Genomic DNA, 24,305 nt, shown 5'->3' on the forward strand with positions numbered 1-24,305 from the left:
ATTAATCAACGAGCTGATAATTAACTCAAATATTTATAAGAACTTCGAACACGAAACGTAAACGTAACAACTCTGTGCCGCGCGCTCCTGAGGTGAACCCACGAACGAGCTTTAAAGACCCCAGCGCGCGTGCCCGAGCTGTTGCGAGGGGTGATCTGACGGGCGCGCGCGCGCAGTAAGGCTGATGATCATTACAGAGTCGTCACGTCACGTCACGGATCCGCAGCGAGCGACAGAGATGCTGAGGTGACAGGCAGAAGGAGAAAAGGGACGATCACATTCAGACACGGTCACAGCTGATCAAAAATCTGAGCCCACGACACGAAGACCTCCTCCGCCTCCCATGGACGGCCCGCCCGCGGTGGGACTCCGCTTCATGTCGTCCCCTCCGCCTCCACACGTAGAGGATTTTCTGTAACCACACCCGGCTCTTCTCTGGATTCTGGACTGGCAGCACAGACCCGAGGTAAGCATCCTGAGGCAGAGGGCCGTGATCCGCGTCCGCCTCGGTTTCTCTCGTGTTTTCAGTCACCATAACAACCCTTTTCCACGCCACTGCTGCATGCACCCGGTTTGTCAGTCTGCGAGCTGTCAGCTCTCAGGAGGAGGGGTGCGTGGCCTGTGGACGGCCAGGGTGCGTGGACGCGCCTGAGTAAATCTGCTGTGGCAACCAACTCACCGTGCAACAGCTACGAGGGGCTGGAGCCCACTGCAGGGGCGGCTGGGCCCACTGGGCAGGGGGGAGACGGACTGGGGGCTTCACAGAGGAGGTTTCTGCTCCGTCCTCACTGTTTACTCTTTAAAATGACAAACTGAGGCCTGAAAAACTGCTCAACCTGCTGATCCTCTGAGGGTCACACGCCTGCTCCCACAGCTCAGGTCAGTGATTCACACATCGTGGTCTGACAGGTTCATCAAGTGGTTCAGTCTGACTTCTGTTACTCTCAATACAACAAAAATTTAAAAAAGAAGAAAAAATGGGTTAATATTAATTTATTTAACCAGGGACAGCGTTACTCTTTATGACTTTGGATGCAGATGAATCTCAGAGTCAGGGGCGTATTTAGTGGTTTGGGGGCCCAGGGCAAACCCAGTCCATGGGGCCCTCCATGTCCTTGTAACTCCTCTTCCTCAGAGCTAGACTGGCCTTCCCTGGGTCCACTGTCTCTTTCCCAGAATCAAGGCATGAGACAGTGCTAATCTTGTACATGCTAACTTAACACAACTAAATGCATTTCCTCAAGTTCTGTACTTTAGTTTGATTTAGAAAAAAGTGAATCCATCATTTAGTCCACTTTGTCCTGGATTTGAAATCTTTTATGGTCCATTGAAGCTTATTTGTCCCACAGTGGGGAATTTACAGAGTAACAGGAACAAACAAGAAAGGATGAAGTGAAAAACATTACAATAGGTAAATATTGAAAAAATAATTTAGTAAAGGAAAAATATGTAAATATCAAGCACAACATCAAACTGGAAAAAAATCTACTGAAAGAGGTGATATTTACAGTTACCATACTTTTTGGTACTATTATTTTAAAGTGAATGTATTTTTATTTGACCCCCTGTCCAGTGAGTTATGTTTCCAAAAAAGAGATTTATACAATAATGTTTATCAGCAACTCCAAAAGTTTGATTTAGAGAAAATGATCCTGTTTCCTGGGCTAGATAAAGTCCTTAAAATCCTAAAAGTCTGATATGTTTATCTCAGATCTCAGAGCAACATTGGTTTGATTTCACACTTGGTTGAAAATAAGAAAAAAATGGTAAAAAGTGTTTTTACCACTTTTTTCCTGAATCAAATGTTCAGATGTGTTGTAACATGGAATAGCCCATTGAATAAGAAGGGAGGGGGAGGAGCCAAAACCATCATTACAGATTAAGACTTTGATGGATTTTGAAGCATGTGAAGTAAGATTTAGAAAAAAGAAATGCTTTCAATTAAAGAGAACTTCATAAATCAGTTTTTAAGAGATGCTTTGGGGGCCCCTGGGAATCTTGGGGCCCCAGGCAACTACCTGTGTTTGCTTAATTGTAGCTACGCCCCTGCTCAGAGTGGCTAATCAAAACTGCTTTTTGAAATAGTTTGAATCACACACTTTGGGAGAGCCAAGCTGAATACAAAAACATTTATCATTATTATTTTATTAAAATAAAATGTATTGTTGTCTAAATTCCTTAAGTTACAGGTCTTTTCCCAAGTTGTTCTTCATTCAAAGCTGAAAGTAAATATTAGGAAAGTGTTGAAAGGCTTCGTGGTAGAAATTAGCATCCTACTCCTGAGATAATTGATTGTTGCATGTTGTTTCAGCTTTAAAAGGTAAACCATGTTTTATCAATTCAGGAGGATTTTTTTTATTATTGAGCCGACATGGACTCACTGTGGTTACAGTTTCAGATCAGGAGAGTAGAAACGTGCTGCTGAAGTGTTACTGCATGGTTGACATGTGAATAATCGTTGCACGTGTAGTTTGATGTGTTGGTGATGTTGTGGTTTGTCCTGAGTCGACTGTAGCAGCAGCAGGATGTGGTGAAGGCCTTTCAGAGTGACGTCTCCAGAGTTTAGCGTGAAGTTTTGAAGCAGGTCTTTCTTACGCTTTGACCAAAGGGCAGTGACGAGGAGGAGCTGCAGTCAGCACATGGAGACGGCACTGCACCACCGTAGCTATGGAGACACAGGAGGGTCAGAAAGCCTGGTTTATGATGAAGTGGGAGCTCTTTATTCTGCGTTGAATGGTCTCATATTTTGGTGCTGCTTTTCTTCAATGATGCTGGTTTGTATCTGAGGAGGAGGATGAGGAGGAGGAGGAGGAAGAGCAGGGCCGCGCTCCTCTCTGAGGTGTGAGATTAGTCACAGTGTGAGACAGCCAGGCCGTGCAAAGGTGTGTGCAAAGGTGTGTGCTCTTATGTAATGTGTGTATGAGTTAGTGTGGAGGGCATGGGGAGCAGGATGGCATGGCGTGCAGCGCTCGGGCTCAGGTGGATAAAAACAGGATCTCATGGCTGCCTGGATGAGTCCGGTACAAAGACTTCCCCTGGTCGTCTCCTGGTCTCAGTCAGGGGCGGGTGTTGCTCTCTCTCTCTCTCTCCTTGGAGGATTTTAACCAGTTCAACGAGCGTGAATGAGAGCTGGGACATGAGGAGAGCTTCTCCTCCCGTCAGAGGAGGAGGCAGCAGAACAGGAGGTGACCTTGAAGTGGTGACACAGCACTCGCCTCCTCTCGTCTCTCAGGGTTAAACTCTGTGCTGCACGTTCCTCTGGTTCCTCCCTGACACATGCAAACCCCCTGTGTCCAGAGAGGAGGAGACCTGCTGCAGCTTTGTTTGTTTGACGTCTGCTCCTCCTCGAGGATCTCTGGGTTTCCTCTAGTTTTTGTGCAGAACTTTGATAACTGGCTTTATTAGTTTCCTGCAGTTTCTCAGCTGGTTTTAAATGTGTGTTTGAGACAGTTTGGTGTAAAAACATCCATTACTCCCTGCTGATTATCATAAAGACTCCAGGTAGGCCCCGCCCCCTGATGGAGGTGATTGATGAAGGATGAAACATTTACTCTTTCTGTGAATAAACCTTTCCTCCTCCTGTGTCAGAGCTCACATCTCTCCACCTTCATCCAGTCAAACCACGCTTTGCCCTTTCCCATCACCCGTCTCCTCACCCTGGTGCATGATGGGATTGATTGCCTCTTGATGTCTGGATCATGCCCTGTAACCAGATCGTGTTTTGAAGGCTTGTTGCGTAAGCGTGGATGCCTGGGCGCCGTGTGCAGCATGAGAAATGGAAAGCTGGGGTTTCTGCTGGGTTTGCTCGCAGCGTTTGAAGACAGACCAAAGGAAGTTTGCAGCGCGTCCTCTCCAGGGAAACGCTCATCTCCGACTCTGACACGGATGTTGTATAAGACAGGAGAGCATGCTCAGTTCATCCAGGAGGAGCCTCTCTGCGTCCTTACTGTCTGCACAGTCTGTGGTTAATGCTGAGGAAGCTTCATGATGGTGTTTATTTATGGAGGATGTGTGTGTGTTGTTATATGGACTCATCATAAATCATTTACAGATTTAAGGAGGTCAGAGACTGTTTGGTTCATCGTTACAGCTCCTGACCTTTGGGCAGTGAGTTACGGCAAAAAGAAGAGTAGAAGGAGGATTTTATCTTTGTCTGAAAACCCAGATGTTGGTTAAATATCTGAGGAACTAGTTCAGAGTCAACTTCAAAAGGCAAACCCAAAACTTTTAGGAGGTAGAACTAAAAAGATGCTGATTCAGATTTATTTCACACCATCAGCTGACCGTCCTCAATTAACCCCATTTCCACCAAAGCGTTAGTTCAGTTTGTCTCGGTACAGCACACATTTTGTGGCGTTTCCTTTGACCAAAACCAGGACAGATCCCCAAATCACCGACCCGTACCGTTCCACTTACTGGTTCCCTTCTGTTGGGGGGTCAGACTAAACCGACCCAACCCCAGAAGGTGGAGCTAGAAACTCTGCAGACCACTGATTGGTAGAAAGAATGGTCACTTCCTGTGTGACAGCGGCTGCTGTATTATTATTTTACTGATCCAGCCTGTATAGGGATGGGCATTGATAAGATTTTATCGACATCAATGCCCTTATCAATTTTTCTTATTAATTCAATTTTTTATCGATTCCTTCTTTTTCAAGTGAATAAATGTGTAATTGGTCACTGGATCTGAATATCTCCTGGTGTAAATGTAAAGAACTAAGTAAAAATTGCACGTCACGTGACGTTGATGTACAGTTTTGTAATATGTAATTGACTCAAGTAGGACATCTAGTGTCTCGAAGTGGTTATAGCAATATTCTCAGTTGTTTGGAACCTAAGCTAACCATGAGCCTAACTTTTCTTTCCTTTGCCTGAAAAGTTGATGAAAGTTGAAATTCTTCTCTAAAGCCAAAGTTGCACCGATGTATGCTAACCGCTAGCGTATCAATGCAATTTCCCATATACATTAGCATCAAGCTAGCGCTATTTTGTTTATTTTGAATGTACTGAATAGGACTCTCCTGTGAGAGAGTAATGTAGATTTCTGTGTTTAGTTCGTCAGTAAAATTTCAAGCTAGAAATCCTTAAACAGGGTTTCCTTGGGAAATGTTAGCTAACTGCTAAGCTAAGCTAGCTGCGACAGACTAGTCACATAAGGTCCTGCAGCTCTGGAGTAGTGTAAAGAGTCAATAAGAGAATCATTAAGCACAAAGGCTAACGATATTGATGGATTGAAACATTTATTATCGATTCTCAACAGGAACCTGTTTTTGATTCCCAACCCTAAGCCTGTACCAAACTGTGCTGATCCAGACCACATGGTGGAAATGAGGCTTATTCTGCCCCCCAGCTGTGCTGGTCTTGGTTTAGTTCCCCCTAACCAATGGTCTTTGAGCCTGATGGTGTGAATGTGTCTCTGTCAGCTCCTGGTGTTCCAGTTTAAAGAGTGACCCTGTAAACTGGAGACCTTCAGCTGAACGTGTCAGAGGAGATCCAGGTTACAGCAGCTGCTCAGACACAGAGGAAAACCTGGGGAAGTCATCCTGGTTTACTCTGATAAACATGTCATAACCTGCTCATCAGACCAGGATTTAATGAGGATATAAAGCTGTTTGAGGAGGAAGCATTGTATTTGTGGCAGAAAGTGCTGCTTTAAGGCACCACAGAGGGCGCCAAAATCAACTCATGAGATCTAAAGAAATTTTAATGTAATACAGCAAACTGTGATTATATATATATATACATATATGTGTGTATATATATATATATATATATATATATATATATATATATATATATATATATATATATATATATATATATATATATATATATATGTATATATATATATATATATATATATATATATATATATACACACACACACAAAGTGTAGGTTAAAGCTAAAGCTTATTAAGACCTATCCCTCTTATCTCACAAAACAAAGAAAAAAAAATTTATAACAATAGAATAGAAAAAAGAAGCAAAGTTAATATTGTTGTTGACAGTAGTGTGAAATAAGTGTATAATAACACAAAAATATTGATTAATTTTTTCCCATGGTGTATTTCAAAATTAAGTGTTTTGTGTTCAGTATTTTTAGCCTCTTTAATGCACCACATGTTTTTACTTCCTCAGAGGAGGAATTACATAAACTGAGCCCTCTAACCCAGTGTTTCTAATCCTGGTCCTGGAGGACCCCCTGCCCTGCATGTTTTATATGTTCCTGACTCTAACACACCTGATTGAAATGATCAGCTCGTCATCAAGCTCTGCTCCAGCCTGATAACGAGCCATTCATTTGAATCAGGTGTGCTGGAGTCGGGAACATCTAAAACATGCAGGGCAGGGGGTCCTCCAGGACCAAGGTTGAGAAACACTGCTCTAACCAACTGACAATAAAGTTTGATAATTGTTCGTATCTTTGGTTTTTGGAAAATGAATGTTCCCCTCAGACTGTACTGATTTTCAGTGTAAACAGCTCCTGAATGCTTCATGGTGATTGAGCAGTGTTTGCTTTATACATTTTGTGATATATTGAACTAAGTCTGTAAATTTTAGAGTCAAATTTTACATTGAATTGAAAAAAAAAGGACTGGTTGGTTCAAGGTGTTTTTTTTACTTACAATTTGTGTGGGGTTTTTTTGTAACAGAAAAATAGTGTGTGCATTGGTTTTATAGATAATTCCCCAGACCATCTACACAGTTTGTCATGTATGGGGCAATATATATGATATATTTGATATATACGTGATACCAGTAACAACAACATACTGTGCTACAGCCTATAGAAATGAGAATATTCATCATTAGTTTAACTGGCTGGTGAATCTGGCGCCAGATGTTGAGGAGTGAAGTCGTCACATTCTGTTGTTGTGTTTGTGCTTTAAACCTACAGCAGTTAACGTGATTATCCAGTGATGATGTTTCTGCCACAGCGCAGCAGAAACGTCTGATCCCAGAGTAAAGTTAGGATGAACACAGCAGCTCATTACATCTAATGAGACTGTGAGTGTTTTCTGTGACGGTTTCTCTGTGACCGTTTCTCTGTGGAGGTGCTGCTGAGCGTCACTCTCTCATGATGAATGTCTGCAGAAATGATCCTTTCTGTAATCTAAGACGCAGAGATTTACTGAGTTTGTCTGGAAGCAGCTGCTGGCAGCAGGTGCAGCAGGTGCAGCAGCTGCAGCGATGCTCGGGTGTCTGAGGGTTGATCTGTGTCAGCGTCATGTGTGGTTCAGCTGAACCGGCCTTGGCGTGGAGATCTGTAACACGCTTCATGAGTTCTCCTAAATAATCTGAGTCCAGCTGAGCGTCCCTCCTCTCCTCTCATCGTCTGTTTCCTGCTTTCTTGGCCTCCAGGGTTCTCCGTCGACTCTAGAGATGCCCGGCCCGGTCTGAGGATCCTGGTCACGGGGGGAAGCAGCGAGGACAGCGTCCCTGGTCCACAGACGGGATGAGCGGGGGAGCGGAGCAAGCTGACATCCTGAGCGTGCTCTCCCTGGTCAAGGAGCGATGGAAAGTGGTGAGTGACGTGTTCTCTGTCCACAATAGACCTTGTGTTTCTCCAGATCCATCACGGCCTGTCCCCCCACCCAGCCCCGCCCCCCTCAGACAAACAGCTCCTCTTTGTTTACAGAGCAGGCTCCTCCTGCTGCTGAGTCCTGCTCCTGTCCTGAGTCTCTACCTGAGTCTCTACCTGAGCCTGGACAGTTTGGGGTCATGTGTCCAGCTCGGCCTGCTGCAGCGTGTCAGCTCTAAAAATAGCCGTGGAGCTATTTGCAGCAGTGCAGTGGTCTAAAGGCGGCAGCAGCAGCGGCAGCAGCAGCAGCGCTCCCTCAGGGCCCGCGGCTCTCCGCTCTGCTGTGCCAGCCTGGGCGCCATGTGAGCCCGTTAGTCCTCGCTGGAGCCTGGCACCACTTCCTGTCTTCTGAGGAGGGAGGTTACATAACAGCGCCGCAGCTAATCCACCACGCCAGCTCCCAGTGCCACAGATCCTGAGTCAGAGGAGGAGGGAGGAGAGGAGAGGAGGAGGGAGGAGAGGAGAGGAGGAGGGAGGAGAGGAGGGACAAGAGAAGGAGAGGAGGAGGGACAGGAGAGACAGGAGGACAGGAGCAGGAGAGGAGGAGAGACAAGAGGAGTACAGGAGAGAGATCAGGAGGGAGGACAGTAGGAGGAAAGGAGGGACAGGAGGACGGGAGTGAGGACAGGAGAGAGGACAGGAGGAGGAACAGGAGGGACAGGGGGAACAGGAGGAACAGGAGAAGGGACAAGAGGGGGGACAGGAGGACAGGGGGGACAGGAGAGACAAGAGGGGGGACAGGAGGGAGAAGAGGAGGAGAGGAGGAGGAAGGACAGGAGGAGGGACAGGTGGAGGAAAGGAGAAGGAGAGGAGGAAGGACACAAAGGACAGGAGGGAGGACAGGAGGAGGAGGGGGGAGGGAAAAAGTCTTCTTTCTAAAAATATTCCTGCTCCTAATCCTCACTTTTAAACAGGATTATCGGCACTAACTTTTTAAAATTGGTGTGTATGTGGTGTCTGCTGTTTCTGCACACAGCCCCTAGTGGACACTCCAGGAACTGCAGGTTGAACACATCCTTCTGGCTACATGTTTAAAGTCCCTGTGAGGAGTTTCTGAGTGATCTTTAAAAAGTCTCTCTTCTAGATATTTTCATGATTCTGATAGTTTATTCCTGAATGTTGTTTCTCAGCTTCCTGATCGGGTCGAGCTGGACCAGATTGATTCACGGCACGTCTAAGTCTCTATGACATCATCACGCCAGCTGATGAAGTTTATCAGAGAGAGGAGAGATCTGAGTTTTTCTCTGCTGAAAACGATTTCTGTGATTAATTTTGTAGTGATGGTGGACACTGGAGCCTAACTGTCAGACAGAGAAAGGACAGAAGAGCAGTGATGAATACTTTGAAACTTTTGAAAACATATTTTTTTTATTATTAACATGGAAAGTGTGCCTCTGAGCGCTGATATCAGAAAACTTATAAAAACACTTCCTGAGTGTGATCTAACTGAAAGATCTTCTTCTTTCTTCACCTCCTCCTTACCTCCTCCCCTCCAGGTGAAGAAGATCGGCGGTGGCGGGTTCGGGGAGATCTACGAGGCGGTGGACCTGCTGACGCGGGTCAGCGTGGCGCTGAAGGTGGAGTCGGCCCAGCAGCCCAAACAGGTGCTGAAGATGGAGGTGGCCGTGCTGAAGAAGCTACAGGGTGAGTCCACATGGACCCAGAGGATCTGGTTTCCCTCTGAGGCGGGTCGATCGATCCTCCCTGACTCTGTGACCCTCTGACGGCGCAGACCGTGAACAGAAGCTGAACGTATCAGAATTTTTTCTCCTCCTAACTTTTGGAGGAGCAGGTTAGAAACGTGCAGCGAGTATAAAAAGCAGAGACGACCTCTGAGCAGCTCTAAAAACGTCTCCTCTGTGGCCTGGTTCAGATCAGATCTCTGGAAACACCATGTGGAGCAGAGTTCGCCTCAGTTTGTCTCCATCAGACCAGCAGAGATCAGGAAGACAGCGACACAACAGGAAGTGTGTGTTTGTGAGCGCGGCGCTCTGAGCGTCCCCCAGCAGAGTCACATGACACCCTCCTCTGGGCCGTCCTCCACTTTTCCTCCTTTCTGTCCTTTCTTAACCACGTCCCCTCCTCTTTCCCTTCCTGCCCTTTGACCAAACGCTCCTTCCCCCTCAGAGAAAAAAATCAATGAGCTGGGATCATGTTCGCTGTCTAATGGCTGCAGCCGGGGCGTCGTGGCTTTGCTGCTTCCTGAGGGAATCAGCCGGTAACTTTAGCCGGACTCAGCTCCCGTCCCCCAAACACAGCTGACCATCGCAGAGAGGACTAACGGGTCGTACCCAGACAAAAACTGATCCTTAGTCTGGATCCTGTCAGAGCAGCAGCCAGGGGAGGATAGAGCTTTAAACAGGAGGAGGGTTGATGAGGAGAGTTTGATGTGTGTTCATGGGAATGAGTGTGTGCCACTGCAGCCACACACACACACACACACACACACACACACATGCACAGAGACATGTGTGCACCACATGCTGTGCCACATATCTCTGGAAACAGCTGCAGAGTCGTGATGGAGGTTTGTTTTGGTGCAGCTCTGCAGAGAGTGAAGCAGGAAAATGAGAGCTCCTGATTGGTCACATATGACCATCGAACGCTGCAGCTGATGTCACATGACTGCAGTAACAAAAAAACATGTGTCTGTGTCTGTTTCCAGGTAAAGACCACGTGTGTCGCTTTGTGGGATGCGGCCGTAACGACAGATTCAACTACGTGGTGATGGAGCTCCAGGTTGGTCTGACTCTGTGAGATATTTACGCAGCTCCTCTGCAGAGCCTGCTGTGACCCACAGGGGGCACTAAATCAGTTTCCTGAAGATGAGGTTGTGGTGTTACAATGAAGCGTGCACTGTGATTCCTCAGGGTCGAAACCTGGCTGACCTGAGGAGGAGTATGACCCGGGGAACCTTCAGCATCAGCACCACGCTGCGGCTCGGCCGTCAGATCCTGGAGGCCATCGAGAGCATCCACTCAGTCGGCTTCCTGCATCGGGACATCAAACCGGTACATCGCAACTTTAACTGAGCAGAGGAAGCTTCTTCTGATTGGCTCTTTTTCACCACCTGACACCTTTCCTACCTCTGTATCCCAAAGACAGGAGGGATGTTTTTTAGGGTCTGAGGCCTGAGCTGAGGGCACTATTGTATTCAGTCTGTTTCTTTCTTATTCTGCACTCCAGTAAATCGCTTATAAGAGACCCTAAACATGCTCAAACTCACTCAATTTATGTTTGATACCAAACATGACCCCCGACATCCCATAATAAGCTCTGTACAGCAAATAGGGCACACAAAAACGTCCCTAGCTCGGGCTAGGAATGTCGTAGAGAGATGAAACCAACACCAAAACGTTCAGCTCATTGAGACGCAAAAATCACACACTGATACCCCTGACCCATCTCCAACAGGAAGCTGGCAATTTGCCTTTCAAAATAAGATACTTTTTTTTTTTACCCTATCTGCAAAAATTATCTTCTCCAAAACCAAAAATGGAACAGGCTTGAAAATTGGCTCACATGACAGACCAGACCCTGCTGTACAAAATTTATGTAGGAAGTTGTTATTTGGGGCCCGGTTTTCGAATGGCGAGCCCTCAAAGTCGCCGACCGCTTTCGGCCTTCTCCATGTTAACAGATGAGGAGAACACGTTTCAGCTCCACAAACACATTGTCCTAGTGCCGCATTTTGGCCTCTAGACAAAGAAGTAAAAGTCATACACCTTTAAAAATGACATGGTTGAATTCCTGACAAAATTTCCTACAAAAATATCATATTTTTACACAGATTAAGTCAACATTCTGGTCTATAGGACAAGTAGTTTGGAATTTTCTCTAAAATAAATCCTCTCTTTTCAGCACTAAACACCAGGTTTTGTGATGTCACTCAGCATAGCAGAGGATATGTTACCATGGTAACAACTGACTCCCCAACATCCCATAATATGCTCTCACCATCCACGCACACTTAAACAGCCATAGCAGCCAGTAGAAATGTCCTAGAGAGATGAAACCAACGCCAAAACGTTTGTCTCACTGAGACGCACGTCATGACAAACCAGCAAAAGACCCGAGGACCTGTCTAACGCTGCTTGCAGCTATAAATATTTCTGTTGTCTGAGGAGTTTGTGATTCTTCTTTTTCTCCCTGAGCTTCATTAAAGTTTTCTTTCTTAAAGCCTTTTTTATATTTCTAACCTTTGCTCTGTCTTCCTGCTGCAGTCAAACTTCGCCATGGGCCGCTTCCCGAGCACCTGTCGAACCTGCTACATGCTGGACTTCGGTTTAGCTCGGCAGTTCACCAACTCCTGTCAGGAGGTCCGACCTGTAAGTGTGCCTGCCCTTTGAGGGATTAATTAGGCAGCTAGTGTCTAAATAAAAGCTCAAATCTTAATTTGGAGGTTTTTTTTCACTTTTCTAAACAGGAAATGAAATGCTGAGTGTGTTTATGTTTTTATCTGCCTCTGACTCTGAAGCAGCCTGAGTAAAAAGTGAAAAATGTTTGTGTTTGTCAGCCTCGTCCGGTGGCAGGATTCAGAGGAACAGTCCGCTACGCGTCCGTCAACGCACACAAGAATAAGGTCAGCCTTCATCCTCCCTGTGCCTCAGTTTTCCCCCTCCTCCTCCTTCTGGTCTCCATGGTAACCAAAGCTTTGCTCTGATCCTGCAGGAGATGGGTCGGCATGACGACCTGTGGTCTCTCTTCTACATGCTGGTGGAGTTCCTGGTGGGTCAGCTGCCCTGGAGGAAGATCAAGGACAAAGTGGGTTAATCCACCTGTGTGTGTGTGTGTGTGTGTGTGTATGTGTGTGTGTAAGTGTGTGATGACACAGGTTTGTGTGTTTGCTCCCAGGAACACGTGGGGAAGCTGAAGGACACGTACGACCATCGCCTGATGCTCAAACACCTGCCAGCAGAGTTCGGCGTCTTCCTGGAGCACATCTCCAACCTGGACTACTTCACCAAGCCGGACTACCAGGTGAGGGTTCACAGAGCGCCGTCGACCACCTGCTGATGTCACTTCCTCTCTGGAAATCAACCCAACAGGAGTTTAATGATCCATGTCGTTCCAGCTCCTCATGTCGGTGTTCGACAACAGCATGAAAACCTACAACGTGGTGGAGAACGACCCGTACGACTGGGAACGCACCGGCACCGACGGCACCCTGACAATCAGCGCTGCAGCCACCACGCCGCAGCATCACACCCGCCTCACGCCGGCTCACCTCGGGTACGCTGCAGTGGCGTGACCGGGCTGTGCTCAGACCCTCAGACCCTCACAGGAGGACTAACTCTGACCCCTTTGTGTCCGCAGCATGGCCAACGCCTCCCTGATCCCCGGGGACCTGATGAGGGAAAACACGGACGAGGTCCTGCAGGACGAGCAGCTCAGCGACGCGGAGAACAATCCTGCTCCAGAGCGCCTCCCCGGGTCTCCTCTGCACCCACACCGCAACCAGGAGGCCGACGTCTGGGAGGAGCTGGACCGGAACAGAAACCGCATCAGGACCGCGGTGTGGAAGGTAGACCGCCGAGAACCAGTCCAGTCGTTTTAGATCCACCAAGAGCCGTAAGTTACCGTGAACCAGCCGCTAACAGCTGACTGTGTCTGATCCGAAGGCGGGCACAGAGGAGGAGCACAGCAACAACCAGGGTAACCACGGAAACCACAGCCCCTACGCCGGGCCCAGCCTGGGGTCCCCCGTCAAACACCCTGAAGGGGGCGCTGCAGACCGCGATGGCCCCCTGCTGAGGAAGCTCCGAAACATCCACAGCTTTGAGCTGGAGAGGAGGCTGGGCCTGGAGTCCAAGCCCAGTCCAGACCGCTTCCTGGAGGGCAGGTAAGTCCAGAAGGAGCCGGTTCAGGTTCCTGCAGGTTTTCCTTCAGACGGTAAAACTCTTCTGTCGGTCCGTCTCCCCAGCCCCGCCAAGCAGCCCCCCCAGCTCCAGGAGAAGGAGGCCGACGGAGCCGCCATCATCCCGGTCACTCAGGGCCAGGCCGGACCAGTCGGGGAGCGCCCTGACAGGGTCTGGCACTACGACGAGGAGTTCAGGTCTGGCGGTGCGTCTCCTAAACCAGCGTCCTCTGGGTCTCTGGAGCAGGGGGAGGGGGCGGCGGACAGCGGGGGCTTTGTGGCCCTCAACCTGAGCTCTGGGAGGCAGGACGTGGACTCAAAGGAGTGGGTCATGGTGGAGCGGCCCTGCGGCTCCCCAGGAGCCAAAGTGACCTCCAGCCCCTCAGAGGAAGAGGAGGAGCCGGAGGTGCTCCACCCGGGGGACCAGTCTCCGGGGTGGGACAGGGGCAGCCCCAGCCCCCACTCCAAAGCTAAGCAGGAAAGTCTGGTCTCCTCCAAGGGGAGCGCAAAGCTGGACAAGCTGGAGCTCAGTGTGGGCCCTGCAGGGGCCCTGCCCCCCATCACCCCCACCAGCCCCGCCGAGGCCCTGGCTGAAGGGGTCCTGACCCAGGTAAAGGCTCTGATCTTAGCGCTCCTCCTGAACCCTAACATGAGACATGAGACTGACTGTAGCCAGCGTTTTTACTCAGTGAAAAAGCTGCTCGAGTTTTAGCCATTGAGCCTCAATGCTAATGTCCTGACAGTGAGAGATCACCAGCTGCATCGTGTTAGCGTGAAGCTAGATGTTACTGCTCTGTGTCCTCACGCTTCTTTGCTCGTCTTAGGAATATTTCTGTGTCACTACTGCAGAGCTGTTACCAGATCACAGCATGGGGGGGGGGCGCTTACGGCTTCAGACGCTCTTTGATTTGCTCAGTCATTCATGGTTTGATCTCCTTTGCAGTCATTGAATCTGTTGCTTTCATCTACTTTAAAAGCTCAATTATTTATCCACAACTTCTGCTTTTGTTTGGTAACTCTTTGCTTCTTATTCAGTTTATATAAATCCCTCCAAATTAGCTCCAAAGTCATGATCAGCTGTTTCTCTGGTCGGAGAGCGGCTCCCTCTCCAGACTCACCCCACCTCCCTCTCCATCAGGTGTCCCCCTGACCCAGGGGTCTGCAACCTGCAGCTCTTCTTTGCGGTGGCTCCTTGTCACTTTATTAAAAAATATTAATAAAATAAAGAATAGTTATTTTTCTTCCAGAGGGTATTGATGATTAAAGACACTGACACTAAATAAAATCCTGTGTTAACATTTAGTTGAACTAAATCCTCATCCCATCTGTCAATAAAGCCTGCCACCGCTCTACTTCACCTCCTACAACATCAACAGCCCACCAACTTTCCATGCACCTGTGGCTAACCTCAAGTTTTACAGCCCTGGGAAGAGAACTACATCTACAAAAAAGTTTTATGCATTGTTTTATTTTTTCACAAATTGTTGAAATAACAAAATATTTAGTATTCTTACATGGTTTAAAATTTCCAAAAACATTTGCAAATTTTCAATATTTAAAAAATTGGGGCATTTTTTGCAAATTTTGACATTTTGAAAATGTTTGTATTTTTTAAATTTTAGCAAGTTATTTGAAATAACAACATTTTTTACATTTTTTAAATTTCAGCAAATTTTGGACATTTAAAAATGTGTGATTCTTTTTGCAAATTTGTTATCATTTTTAAATAAATGTATCTATTAAATTAAGCAAATTTTGAAATTTCATTTTTGATTAAATTTATCCTTTTTAATTTTTCTTTCGGAAATTTTAAAATTTCATGATTTAATTAAATTCTTAAATATTTATGTCTTTTGCATTTTTTTTGCCAATCCTTTAAATTAAAATTTTATTTTTTTTTGCATTTTCTAAACTTTAGCAATTTTTTTTTATTTCAAAATTTTGTGATTCTTTTGCAAATTTGTTGGCATTTAAAAAATGTATATTTTTAATTTAAGCAAACTTTTAAAATTTGATTTTTTAATTTTTTCTTCAAATATTTCTTCACATTTTTAAAATTTAATTATTTAATCACATTTTTTTTATACATATGTATTTTGCAAATTTTAACTTTACAGTTTTTTTTATAAGTTTCGTAAATTTCTTTAAAAAAAACAAGATTTTACCTGTATTATTTCATGAATTCCAAAACGTGTCTCATTTCAATAATTATTCACCACATTTTTCTCTGTACAGACTTTAATAAACAGTTTTTTCTTAATTGTGAATTTAAAGTAGATTGACTGAATGACTCTAATCCAGCTAACGCTCCTATCACAGTAGAGGTTGCAGACCCCTGACCTGACCTTAGAGCACCTCGTTGTCGTGCCCCCCCCACTCTCACCTGAGTCTGCCTCACCCCCTCACTGATCTCACCCCCTCCTCTCTTCACCTCCTCTCCTAGCTCCCCACCTCTCCTCCGTCCCTGCCCGAGGAGGTTGCGATGCGGACGTCCAGCCCCCTCCCTCTGCGCTCTCCCAGCCCTCACACCCTCCTGACCACTTTCTCGGACCCGCTGCACCTTCGCCAGCCGGGCGCGCTGAGGCGCAGCCAGTCTGCTGACCAGCAGCCGCAGGAGCGTCCCCCCTCCTCCTCCTCCTCCTGCCACGCCTCCCTTCCACTTCCACCAAACCCCGCCCCCGGCACCCGCTCGCCAAACCGCCGGAAACTGCCGGCCATCCCGGCGGGCGCTGCCAACACCAAGTTCCCCTCAGTCATACGCATCACGCGCGCCCAGCTGCAGCAGGTGACGCCCCGCCCCGCCCCGTCCCGTCAGTAGAAACTCTGCTGTCATCGCTCGGCTCGCTGCTCACTTTGAGTTGCTGGTTCAGCTCCTCTTTCTGTTGCCTTGCTCTTTGTGTTGCTGTGGGGCAGAGCATGGGGCGGGGGTCCGGGTGTGTGGGTGTGCTCTGTGATCTGGTTAGGGTGTGTGTTTGTCAGGTTGTGGCATGTGTGTTTGGAATGTGGAGTCATGACTTCAGGTCGCATGGTCTCTTTTGTTTCAGATCGTCTTTGTCCTCTCTATCTTCCTCTTCCTCTCACTCTCCCTGTACTTGTTCCTCACCCTCTCCTCGCTGAAGCCCCCTGCCAAGTTGCGTGATCGTTTCCTGTCCTACTTGCTGGTTTAGTACTCACAGCTTGACTGACTCTGCCATAGCACTTTGTGTGTCTCGGTCTGGTCATGGTAGCTATGGTTCTGCATGCTGTTGCCAAACTAATCACCATTTATTATCCCACACTCTCAAATTCTGCTCTCACTCATCTGCATCAGGCTCTTGCTGCAGACCTACAGCACAGCTCCACATGTTGTAGTCTATCAGCAACAGGCCTTTGACTCTCAGCATATTTTCCTCTGCTGGCGTTTGCCGCCTGATAACGCCTGTGTGTGTGTTTCTCTTCCCTCCCGTGTCTCCGCCCCCCCCTCCAGCTGACGGCTCAGCGCCCCTCTGGGCTGTCCTCACAGTCAGGATCAGACAGCGCCCCACAGTGCCTCCTGCTGGAGAGGCGAGGTGAGGCTGAAGCTGAGGCTCAGCACGTCCAGGAGCACACGGCGGACATCAGCTCCCCCCAGGACAATGTCCCCACCCAGCCGGGGACGCCCACAGACCCCCTGGCCGAGGCGCTGATCAACGGGAACAACCACGCCAAAGCTCAAAGCCCCGCCCCCAGCCGTGCGTCTTCTCCACGCTCCCCCCGCTCTCCACGCTCGCCTCCCCTGCGCTCACCCTCCTCACCCCGGTCCCCTCGGTCCCCCCGCAGCCCTGTGTTCGCCAACGGCCACCTCTCCCCTCCTGTCAGCGGCCAAAGAGACCCCAGCACCGGAGCGTCCCCCCAGCTGAAAGACCCTGAGACTGACCCTGGACCCCCTCCACCCGCCTCAGAGCCGGCGCTGAAGGAAGGTGAGAGCACAGAAGTCAATCAAGCGCCAGATCAGAGCAGTGGGCCGGCTTCCCCCTCCCCTGGAGCCCCTCGCAAAGACCCCACCCGCAGGTTGAGCCGCATCCCGGTCCTGGAGCCGTCCAGCCTGCTGGAGCCCCCTCCTCCAGGGTCCGCCAAGGAGAAACTCCTGCAGAAGAAAGCCCACCACCAGGGCCCCGTCCCCTCCCCCACCGCCTCGCCCTCGCTGTCTGACAGGCGGGGCCCCGTGGTGGCCTCGCTCGCCAGGGACCCGCTGTCCTCCACCTCAGACCGCTCCCAGGAGGAGGACTCTCTGATGGGCTCGCGCTCAGACCGCCAAGGAGATGAAGCCCCGTCCCTCTCCTCCTCCTCCAGCCCCCTGTCCCGCAAGAGCCGCATCCCACGACCCGTACACGCTGCTTCCTCTGCCGAGCAGCTGGCCGCACAGTTTGTGCCCCGCCCACCGCCTGGAAAACCGCCAGGTCGCTCCACCGTGGAGGGCAGGTAACGAGTCCATCACTTTACTCCTGTTTACAGTGTTTGTTCAGTCAGGACGTGGCGTCAAACTCAGCCCAAACCAGCTCAGAGCTCAGGGTCAGATGGAGCCTCACTGGTGCTCGCTCTGTTCTGGAGCTCAGGGCTCCTTGCTGATGCTCTCCCTGCCTCAGGCTCAGACAAGGAGCTCCAGAAACAGAGCCATAGCCCCAGGATTTAGTTGTGGTCCTCACTCAGATTACGAGGTAATTAGCTTAGCTTAGCATTACTGACAGCTGCAGGGTTTGGGTATTTGTACGGTTTATGCTTTAATCAGTGCTGTTTCACCTTCTTCCAGTCCTTGTGCTAAGCTAAGCTAACGAGCTGCTGGCACGGCGGTGACGCTCTGACTCAGCTGATTCATCACCTTCTGCTGCGCTGAGCGTTATGGGACCTGGCTGATACTCCTCCCCTCTCTGTCTCAGGCTCAGGCGTTACCGTATCCGGGCGGGCAGCACCAGCGACTCGGACCTCCTGTCCTGCCTGGCTCAGCTGATGCACAGCTCCCGAGGCTCCCCCCTGCACCACCGCTCCTCAGCCCAGCACGGGGGCTCCAGGATGGGCATCTGCAGCCTGACCAGCTCCCCGCATCACTACCGCAGCTCCAGTGCTTCCCCGCGCAGCTCCTCCTCCCTGCAGCGCTCCGTCAGCTCCTCGCCCTCCCGCCACGAGCACCGCGGCAGCGGGGGCGTGGCCTGCCTGGGCCGTAGCCGCTCCCCTCCCAGCTTCTCAGGCTCACCGCCTCCTCGCCGCTTCTACCCTCATCACCAGGACACCTGCTGCAGCCGCCAGGCCCGCACCAGCCCCTTCCACCTGTCCCGGGGGAAGGGGTGTAGCCGGGAGGGCAAGTGCTCCGGGAAGCTGAGCAGATAGTCGCCTGGCAGGTGGAGCTGGAAGGCTGAGAGGGTGAAGCAGTCAGGGTGAAAGCCTGAGTCTTCCTGTGCAGTCAGACAAATTAACGCGCCCCTCTTCCCTCTGTCAGCGCAGCCTCCCTCCTGCTGGCAGAGTCTCTGCAGATTCAGAGAGGTCACTCCTCCGCTCCTCCGTAGCAGCTCCTGCATGATGACGAGGATTTGAGAGACACATTTCACCAGGAAGGGTTAAAAAAGTCTGTGAAGCTGCAAAAATGATGGTTACTACATTTCCCATCATGCAATCTAACTACTTACACACCCCAACCCTTCAAACCTCCAGTTTAATCAGAGTCTGTTGTTAATCTTAGGTCGCAGGCGATGACTTGTAAAATTAGTGGAATGCCCCTTTATTGCACATGCTCAGAGGAGTGATGCTGGCGTTTCTGGATCCTGGTTAATCTGATGATCATGTGATGATCTGAGTAAAAAGCTTTGACTCTAACTAACATTTCTGGATGCAGTGCGGCTGAGGAGCCCCGGGTGAAGCGGATCAGTCGGCGTTTGGTCTCGTTTGGTCTCAGACTGGGTTTCTGGGCGTCGTGTGGAGGCAGCGAGCAGGGTAGGACTTTAGTTTCTGCTCGGTGGTGGATGCTGGAGGCAGACTTTGTGTACAGATGTATTTATTGAGATATTTATTTTAGCGCTTGGCCGTGCTGACCCTCGCCCTCCTCTGCGTGGTCGTGGATGTACCGTGTGTGTCGCTCCATTCGTCCTGAATCAGAGGGTCGCCCTGACGTCAACCTTTTCTACAATCAATCATGTAACGTGTGTGAGGACACACACCTTTTTGTGCCTACTGTGTTGCTGAGGGGTCAAAGCGTGGGCGTAGTGGAGGCGTAGACGTAGCCGTAGTGAGCTTAAACAACACGAGGTGCATCACTGAGGGGTGGTGTTCAGATGTTGGTCTCAGCGTGTGCCTTGGCGCTTCGGGCAGCTCCAGGATTCACTTCCTGTCTATGGTCAGAGGAGCCAAACAGGAGGCGTGCCAGCGGTTTGGAGAAACCCTTTTAACTAATCCTCTTTCTGTAGGAGCAGTAGCAACACAGCGTTTCTAAAGCAGACAGCGTTTCAGCAAGTGTTTACCTGAGGACAGTAGCTAATAACAAACACATTAAAGGACTTAAAGGACCAGTCCGTCACATTTAGCTGGATCTTTTCACCGCATCAGTCGCTGCACGAGTCCTGAAACTCTCCCACTTTATTTACAGAGCAGATCTAACGTTTCCTCCTCTGACAAACCAGCAGACCTGGTGGTGCAAAACAGGAATATAGTCTTTGATAGTTTTAATGTAGCGACAAGTTTCTCTGATGACCTTCAGGATGACCTTCAGGATGACCTTCAGGATGACTAACAGAGAAAACAAGTTTTAAGCTCAGAGCAAAAGCAGATGAAGACTCCTCCTCTTTTACAGAGCAGTGGGTTTAATCTTAAATCATTTAAACTGAATGAAGCAGATTTATTCAAAAAGTGACGTCCAGGACTCACCGGCTATGTCTTCAGTCCGGCTCTGCTCTGGATCAGATACACAAGCTTCTTGTTTTTACCGGATGTTGGAGCAGTGATGCGTCAATTTGCAAAAAAAAAAACAAAAAACAGACTGAGCAGGACAGGAAGTCGTGGAAACTACCTAAAAACACGCTGTCAAAATAAAACAAAGAATTTCCAAACCAGATGATATTTATCTTGACTACAACAACAAACAGACTTAATGAGCAGAGCCAGACCAGGAGCCAACAGGTCTGAGGTTTTACAGCGTCATCGGGGTGGGGATACAGGGCACTCCTCGGTCTGTGACTCCAGCTGTCTGGAGGTCTTGATGTGAGCCGGACTGAATAAAGAACCTGAGGAGAGAGCATGTAGTCCAAACACATCAGAGGTCAGATTTGGGGAGCGTGCAGCGTATATCTGGCGTTAGTGTTATTTTACCTTACATCCTCCTCTTGATTCTTACACACGGCTGAATGGTAGAGTTGAAAATGACAGTCAACTTTACATCTGCGTGTTTAGTCTCTTTTTCTGGGACAGGTATTAAAAACCAGCTGGTAAGCTGATGTCTCAGTTCCCACGGTTACATGAGGAGTTTTTCGTCTTTCCGAAAAGAATCTTTCTGAATGACTTTATCGAAAACACAAGTAAACATGGAAAGGAATACTGCAATCTCTGGTCCACATGCGCCGCTGTAATCAAACAGAATAGTGTTAAAACTGCAGTTCCTGAAGTGTCCACTAGAGGCTGCCTGCAGAAGCTGCAGAAACCACATACACACTCATTTAAAAAGGTGATCTTTTGAGCAGAAATCATCATGTTTACAGTTACTCTAACAAGTTATTAAGTCATTATGCTAAAAAAGCGCAATTATTGTCATATATATTTTAGATCTTGATAATGAGAAATGTGTTTTTATGAACTTGAAAAGAAGCCAGAGACCATGACCCGAGACATTGACCCATAGGGCTGAGTCATCTGGTCTCCCAAAGGAGGAGATGAAGGGAGCAGGTTGAGAAAATAACCACTAGATGCTACTAAATCCTACAGACTGGTCCTTTATCCGTCCTGTAAATACACATCCAGTTTATAAATCAGGTCAGTGTTGGAGAGCACTCATCATATGTGAATCCAGACCTCAGCTTGTAACAGAGAACAGAGGCCACGTGTAGAAATCTGTCTCTGTCTCTGTCTCTGTCTCTGTCTCTGTCTCTGTCTCTGTCTCTGTCTCTGTCTCTGTCTCTGTCTCTGCAGAGCGGCGCTCCAGCCTCCATGGAGCGTGTGTCCTGGTGTCTGTTCCTCCTTCAGTGCAGATTTCTTTAAAGTAGTGACACTTTAAGAGAGTGAATCTGATTTAGTTAAAGTAAGCTTCCTCACTGACACACAGACCACTCCTCCTCCTCCTCCTCCTCCTCCTCCTCCTCCTCTGCTTGTAAGATACTGTAAAATAACTCTGGCTTCCTCCCAGCGCTTCTCTCTGCATGCTCGACACATAAACACAGAAAAAACAACGGCTGCTGAGTGAAAAGGACACAACACGTCACGTTGAGTTAACCTGGTTGTGGCGTCTTCAGCTGCTGGATGAGCAGGTTTAAGGTGTGTGTCCAGTTTCTGCACTGAGCCTGTGTGTGTGTATGTTTTCTAACAGTGCAACTCGCTGCGATCCTAATCCTGAGAAGCTTTGCTGCGTTTCATGCACTTGCATCATAAAAAGCATCCTGTGTGGAGCGATGAACGGCACTCCCAGCCTGCAGAGACACAATGAATAAATTGCATTGCCAAATATTTTGATAAATTTTGCAGTATGTGGTTTATCTTGAGGTGTGAGACATTTGGACGTGTATCGGGCTGAATGGATGCGTTGCTTTGTAAATATGAAGGTGAATTGTGTCTGCTTGAGTCACGCAGATCTCTCAGATACCGACGCTCGCCTCTCGGAGCAGCTATGATGACTCATCCTGAAGGCAGACAGCGTTCAGTCAGTCAGCCGCCTTAATGTCTCTCCTCTGCCCCTCTGTGCGTTACGAGGGATGACTGAGCCTTGTCTGTGCTGGAGATCATTCCCACTGTCAGGCCGAGCTGCGGCGTGCTCTCGTCCAGGTTATCCCTCAGATATCTGCTGTCAGTGGGAACGCTCAGCTCGCAGTGATCAACGTGTGTTTGTAAAAGCTGCTCTGCACCAGGAGCGCGCGCCTCCTCCAGCTGCCAGCAGCCTATCTTTGACTCCTCCTGTTTCAGGCTCCAGATTTCTCCAGAACACTGCTGTGCAGACTTTTCTAACGTATAGCTGTAAGATACTCAGAATGATCGTTAAATAATAAACCTTGTAGAACCATAACGTATACGCTGACAGGTGTGACTGAAGGACGAACCAACACTAAACTGTGCTGCTGGATTAAAAAGATAATCAGATATTTCTCCTCATCTTTGGTTTAGTTATGATTGCACATACGTGGTGTGTAGCTGTAGTGTAGTGATATCTTTCAGGAGAGGTTTACTTTGCAGAGCGGCCTGCTCTTAGAGATATTTATCGTAGCTTGCTGATATTTGCAGAAACAGATACTCGTAGGCCGACTGAACAAATCCAGCTGTTATATTTCCTTTGAAGAGCTGAAACTAATGAAAGCTTTCAGTGTGCACTGGTACACTCCTCATATCATGACACCACATGTTTGTAACTTATATCAGAATTATTTATTGTAACATTTGCTTCTCAGCCCATCCATCATTTTGACTTCTATCGTTGGGATTTTTTAATGGTTGATATTTTTGTGTTGTAACGTCTGTCATGTTTTTGAAATGTAACTGTACAGTCTCATGGAAAGAATGTAACAAATGGGAGTTTTGCATTGTATATACCTGTAATTATTTATGTTTATCTATCATTTGTACCATAACAATGCCCTGTACAGTGTTTTTTTTTCTTTTTTGTTTAAAATTATTTTGTATTTTATTTTTATAAACTGGTTATAAATAAAATACTCATTCCGCATGCAGTTAAAATCTTGTACAGTGTTCCTATTTTGCATCTCTACCACACAGAGAGAGCCCAGGGCTAAAATCCTTACATTAAGATTAAGCTTTAAATTACCTTATTAAAGAATCAATCAGACTTAATTTTCATACAAAATACTGTGGTACACAAAGTGCTGAATAATAATAATGATATTAAAAATAACAACAACAACAATAATAGAATAGAATATTCTTAATTGATGCCCCTTGGGGGAAAGTTTTTGTCACAGCAGCTCACGAAGACATGCAGTAATGCAACAACAATAAAAAAAGAATAATGATAATAGAATTTTAAATTTTAAATTTGAAGAAATTTAAAGAAATATAGAAAAGTAGAAAAAAATTACTAGGACACAGGAAAATAAAGACTATAAGATCACAGCAGTAAAAGAGAATTATATGCTACTTTAAATTTAACTATAAGGTTTTAAAGACCTGATAAAGGATTAAATGAATATCTTAAAATATAAAAAAAATATTTAAAAAAAAACGACCAATGAACTTAAAAGATTGTAACCTCTATTATTATTATTTATATTATTATTGATAAAAATAATAATAATAATATCATTATTATCATCGTCGTTATTATTATTTTTAGTAGTAATAGTAGTGGTAGTAGTGGTATTGTCAAGAGAACTTTCTTTTATATTTCTTTTTCCGTAAAATCAATTTCCTCCAATGTTCCTTTGTAAATCCAAGATGTTTTCATGAAATGAATGTCTCTTAGAAGTTAAAACAAATCACATCATGTCTTAGAAAATCGTTTCTAGATTTTTTTAAAATAAAGATTTAATAAATGACATGAATTATTTCTAAATAATTAAGAAATAAATGTTTAATTCCCTTTGTGAACTTTGAATGAACAACATTTGTACAAATGTATAAAGAGGGAAAATAAAAAATGGACAGAAATCATAACGGAGAGCTACCTCATTTGAATACGCGTTTACGTCACACACATCAGATGCGCGCGCTACG

At 47.3% G+C, this 24,305-nt stretch overlaps 1 protein-coding gene across 2 annotated transcripts; it reads left to right on the forward strand.

Annotated features, from left to right (window-relative positions):
• Positions 1 to 171: 171 nt before the first annotated feature.
• Positions 172 to 23,300, forward strand: ttbk2a (tau tubulin kinase 2a). Of its 2 annotated transcripts, XM_074692182.1 has the most exons (16): positions 172 to 466; positions 7,363 to 7,525; positions 9,079 to 9,226; positions 10,248 to 10,321; positions 10,453 to 10,593; positions 11,806 to 11,910; positions 12,099 to 12,164; positions 12,254 to 12,346; positions 12,437 to 12,562; positions 12,657 to 12,814; positions 12,899 to 13,106; positions 13,204 to 13,424; positions 13,506 to 14,049; positions 15,883 to 16,224; positions 16,906 to 17,879; positions 18,335 to 23,300. In XM_074692182.1, the coding sequence occupies exons 2-16, from the start codon at positions 7,457 to 7,459 to the stop codon at positions 18,780 to 18,782; spliced, it is 3,717 nt and encodes a 1,238-aa protein (XP_074548283.1). In that variant the 5' UTR covers positions 172 to 466; positions 7,363 to 7,456; the 3' UTR covers positions 18,783 to 23,300. The 2 variants fall into 2 exon arrangements, with proteins under 2 accessions (XP_074548283.1, XP_074548284.1); XM_074692183.1 differs by lacking the exon at positions 15,883 to 16,224.
• Positions 23,301 to 24,305: the final 1,005 nt, after the last annotated feature.

This window comes from Halichoeres trimaculatus, unplaced genomic scaffold (assembly GCF_033239565.1).
Source record: "Halichoeres trimaculatus isolate MK-OKI-2021-1 unplaced genomic scaffold, fHalTri1.1 fHalTri1_scaffold_17, whole genome shotgun sequence".
Taxonomy (NCBI): Eukaryota; Metazoa; Chordata; class Actinopteri; order Labriformes; family Labridae; genus Halichoeres; species Halichoeres trimaculatus.

Bases quoted from the DNA above. Each gene is read 5' to 3' on its own strand.
- ttbk2a (XM_074692182.1), top strand. From the start codon at position 7,457: ATGAGCGGGGGAGCGGAGCAAGCTGACATCCTGAGCGTGCTCTCCCTG. The intron at 12,165-12,253 runs GTCAGCCTTCAT...CTGATCCTGCAG, and splicing joins TCAACGCACACAAGAATAAG to GAGATGGGTCGGCATGACGA. The intron at 14,050-15,882 runs GTAAAGGCTCTG...CTCCTCTCCTAG, and splicing joins CTGAAGGGGTCCTGACCCAG to CTCCCCACCTCTCCTCCGTC.